Raw genomic sequence first — 4,627 nt, forward strand, 5'->3', positions numbered from 1 at the left:
ACTGGGCTGGGGCCTGCAGAGGGGCAGGGTGGGCAGGGCAGTGTCCTGCTGCTCCCCAGAGCCAAGCCTTTGTGTCCCCTCGCCATCCTTTGGGCCACGATATTGCAATTCTGAGCAGGACTCTGCCCCCCGGGGGCACAGGGAAGGACAGGGAGGGGACAGTGGGAGGCTCTCGGCCCTGAAGAGCCTGATGCAGGGATGCAGGGTGTGGCCATCCCAGCACGAGCAGTGGCCACGCTGTGGCTACCAGGAGCCCACTGTGTGATGCAGGGCCACGAGCGCTCAGTCCCCTCACTCACAAACAAAGAGCTGGAGGTAGATGGGAGAGACTGAAGCGATTCAAAGCTCTCATCAGATTTAAATATTTATGCCATTTGCCTGACAGACCCCAGCAGACAAACCCAGCTGCCCTCAGCAAGGCCAGGGCAGGTGGGCAGCAGGGGGATGGCTCCAGAACCTTCATCAATCCTCCTCCTCAGTTCAGTCACCAAGGGATGGGTGGCAGAGCCCCAAGCCCAAGGGCAGCAATGACTCCCCTTGCCCTCCACACCCTCCAATTCACCAAGCAACCCCCATGCTCGCCCCCAGCACACGCAGGATGTGACCCCCAAAACCTGCCCATCCTCGGGACGTGACCCCCAACACCTGCCCATCCTCACTGCAGCCTCATTTGGAGAAACAGCATCTGGCAAGAGGCTAATTAGTCCACTCAATTAAAGATGCAACTTCCAACTCAATTAGACTCCCTCCCAGACATCCACAATTCCCACTGATCCCCCAGTCCGTGTGTTTTGGCCATCACAGACCTGCTCTCACCTTCCTGACAGTCCCCAGATCCTGGGATGCTCTTCCCATCCCTCCCCTCGGTGCCACCACGAGCACAGTCCCACCGGAGCAGCCCCGAGCTGCCAGCGAGGTCATTACCCAAGGTTTCTGCTGCCAACCCCACCCCACGAGCGGCGCTGGGACCGTCTCTGACCCCACAAAGCATCTGCACGGCCGCAGCCCCGCTCTGCTCCCCTGCCCGGCTCAGGAAGGACACTGGGCTCTATATTTAGCACCAGAAATGGCCAGACCGCGTTGGGGAACGGTGGAATGACACCCAGAACGGCCCTCACGGCCCACCCTGTGATTTTCCTTCAGAAATAAGAGGCACGGAGCAAAGAAAACAAGAGGTTTGAGCCGAGTTAGAAGACGCTGCAAATGTTCGGTGTGGCCACGGCCGGCAGGTCGGGCTGCCCGGGAACGGCGCGGGGAAGGGACTGGGAGCTTAAGTCAACAGCAAAACCTGGGCTGTAAACAGCTCGAGTCGGCCTTGGATTGCAAAATCCCAAGGAGAGGGAAAAGCATCCCCTGGAAATTAAGCTGCAGCAGGGACGGAGACAACACTCCGTGTGGGGGAGCCCGAGGATGACAGCGCTGGATGCAGGACGGCCCCAGGCACCCAGCGAGGCCTTGGCACCACTGGCCACCAACTGTCCCACAGGAGAGGGATGTCACAGCCAGAGGTGATGGAGACATTCACCCCAAGCACAAGGAGAGTCCTGTCTGCCTGGCAGAGCCGGGACTGAGGGAAGGAAGGGGGTGGATGCGTCCATCGCTCACCAGCCAACCAGCCACAGCGGCCAGGGGTCAGCACCAACTCCAAGGAGCCCATTCCCAACTCTGGGACTGCCAGATTCATCCCAGGCTTGTTGGGATGAGCTGGGAGCAGGACTCTGAGCTCAGCAGGCGGCTCTCAGAGGGATGCACCCCCCTGGCAGGGCTGGGGGCCGGACAGAGAGCCTGGGGGGCACAGAGCAAGGATTTATCCACAAGGCTGGCACAAGGAAAGTGCTTGGAGTGGATCTGGGAACCGAAATCATCTCCACGCCTGGAAGAGGAACCTCCTGCCCCATGACAACGCCGCGGGCTCACCCGCTGGTTATCGTGGTGCTGACTCAGCAGGATCAGCACATCCTGTGTCCCCCCCTCCCCGGGCACTCAGCGACTCCCGAGGGCCCAGCCCCGGCTGCAGTTTTGGGAAGCACCCCCCGTGCCCCCACTACACAGGCAAAGGGCACCTGCAGAGGCACGTGCTCCCTTTGGAGAGGCTCCTGGGGGCCCATAACCTTCCAAAGGACTCTTTACAGGGTGCACAGGCCTGGGAAGGCTTCCCAAAGGCACAGCCACACCCCCGGAGCAGCACGGGGGTCACAGACACAGGTTCAGCTCCTCCTGCCTCTCGGGACAGCCAAACCTCTCTTGTGGGCACCATCCCCAGAGCGCTCCCTGTTTCTGCCCAAAGGGCTCCTGGCCCTCACCCTGCCCGTCCTCCATCCCCTTCCCCAACCTCAGCAAGCACCAGGAGGTGACCCGGATGCTGTCACAGCTCGGGGGTCCCCTCACACCCTCCCAGAGGGGGCAGGAGCAGGGCTGAGCTCAGCCTGTCCTTCCCTGAACACCCTCATCCCAGACAGCAGGAGGACAGACTTTGGGAGAAAACACCCCTGCCTCGAAGCTGCTCATGCCACCACCCCCCTCCCTGGGCGGACTCCAGGGCTGTGTTTTGGGGACCCCACCCAGCAGCTGCTTTACACAGCTTTTCCCTTAATTTGGCTCCGAATTTCCGCTCCAATCCTGCCGTTCCGGCGAGAAGAGGGGAACGCCCGTGCAGCAGAGCAGAGGCCAGAGCAGCCCCACCAGGCATGGGCTGGGGGCAAAGAGGAACCAAGGGACGCCAAAGCATAGCCAGCTCCTCCAAAGGATGCTCCAGGAACCGGGGCCTTGGAGGCACAGGGCGGACTGGGCACGGTTTTGCTCCCCATCATCCCAACTGGCACTTGACACAGGAGGAAAAGCATCACCAGCTGGAGCAGCCCCCGCTCCTTCCCGGTTCCAGGCTCCCCCGGAGCACATGGAACCGGCGCAGGGAGAACACGAGGAGCGAGTGCCGGGGCTGAGACACCGAAGGCGAGGGGGCTGCCACAGCTGTTCCCACCCCCACGCCACCCACCGCGCCTCGGGGAGCTCTGGAAGCGGCGAGGAGGCACCGCCTCGGCCTCACCCCAAATCGGGCACTGCCAGCGACGCTCCAGCGCTGCCCCCTCCTCTCAGCATCGGAGCATGTCATGGACGAGGAGCACATGGGGCGGGGGCACGCTGGCACCCCATGGCACAGCATCTCCATGGGGCTCCGGGTAACCCCAAGCACTGCAGAGTGGAGCATCCCAGTGGGATGCCCCACACAGGAACGGCGGACACCCCTCCCTGCCACTGCACGGAGGAACCCCCAGCCCTCCCCCGGGGGCAGCCCCTCTGACAGCTCCTGCCTTCTCCTCCCAGCACCCCCAAACCCCCGCTCCTCACCTCCACTGAACCCAGCATGGCTCCAGGCACGTCCACGCACGCCCCGGGAAGCAGCACAGGCACACACGTGGGCACTCAGGGGTGCACACACACAGGCACACACGTGTGCACACGTGGGCACACACAGACACACATGTGAGCCTGGGAACACGTGGGCACACATGCGGGCACATACATGGGCACATACATGGGCACACACAGACACACATGGGCACACGTATGTGAGCCTGGGAACACACGGGCACACATGTGGGCACATACACAGGCACATACATGGGCACACACATGGACACACACATGGGCACACACAGACACACATGTGAGCCTGGGAACACGTGGGCACACATGCGGGCACATACATGGGCACACACATGGGCACACACATGGGCACACACGTTCCCCTGGCGCGCACGGGCCACGCCAGACCACCAAGGCGGCGAGAGGGCAGCGCTGCTCCCAAACAGCCCAGCCACCCTCAACCACAGGTATTCCCAAAGCAGGAACAGGGCGATCCCTGCCTGCCCTCGCTCTGCCACCGCAGGGCCCGGGGACACCCCAGGAAGCGGCGGAGGATTGGGCACAGAGGAGCCACATATCCGTGCCCTTTGTCCCCCGGGAAGAGCTTCCTCCCGCTGCCAGCGGGACTTTGCCCCTCTCTTTTCCAGGAAGAAGCGAAGAGCTTCCAGAGCTGGAAACCACGTCAGAGGCTGTGGGGAAGCGGGTCTCCGCACAAGGATGGGGACACTGGACCTTGCTGCCCGTGACATCCTGGGCTCTCCCAGAGCCCCACTGCACCCAGTGGGAGACCTGCATTGGGGAAACCAGAGCCCAGCCAGGACTGCCGGGGGCCAAGGCACCAGCTCAGGTGCCACCTCCTGCCTCCCAGGCAGCCCAGCCACACGCCTGCAGAGCAGGGGCCTTCCAGAGCCCTCTCCACATCCTGCCACCCACGGACTCGCACAGCTCCCAGCACCTCTCGCTCTGCCTGAGGCCCTGTGAGGTGGAACAGCACCGTGCCCCCCAAGGGCAGCCCCTCGGGAGGGCAACGTGTACTGGGAGGAGGGGGTGCCCCGCTCCGGCTCCTGGGGTGGAGAAGAGGATGGAGGAACTTCCCTCCAGCTCATCATCCTTCCGCAGCCTCGTTTCCAAAGGCAACGCAGCTTATGCAATGAGCGATGCCTCCCTCCCGCCCCCACCAACTTCTGGATCCGCCGGCTGCTCCTGCTCCTGCTCGGAGCCACCTCCGAGTGGGGACGATGCCCCCGAGACCCGGGTCCCC

General features: G+C 63.2%; 1 protein-coding gene across 1 annotated transcript in view; it reads right to left on the reverse strand.

The window, feature by feature from the left end:
* LOC103759787 (prolow-density lipoprotein receptor-related protein 1) overlaps positions 1-1,657 on the reverse strand; it is a gene marked incomplete at its 3' end in the record, with an annotated part of 66,169 nt that extends 64,512 nt beyond the window's left edge. The window contains exon 1 of the mRNA XM_029958181.1: positions 1,606-1,657. Within this exon, the coding sequence (XP_029814041.1) occupies positions 1,606-1,657 (52 nt within the window). The remainder of the gene's footprint in view (positions 1-1,605) is intronic.
* Positions 1,658-4,627: the final 2,970 nt, after the last annotated feature.

Source organism: Manacus vitellinus, unplaced genomic scaffold (assembly GCF_001715985.3).
Source record: "Manacus vitellinus isolate BGI_N305 unplaced genomic scaffold, ASM171598v3 scaffold_148_pilon, whole genome shotgun sequence".
NCBI lineage: Eukaryota > Metazoa > Chordata > Aves > Passeriformes > Pipridae > Manacus > Manacus vitellinus.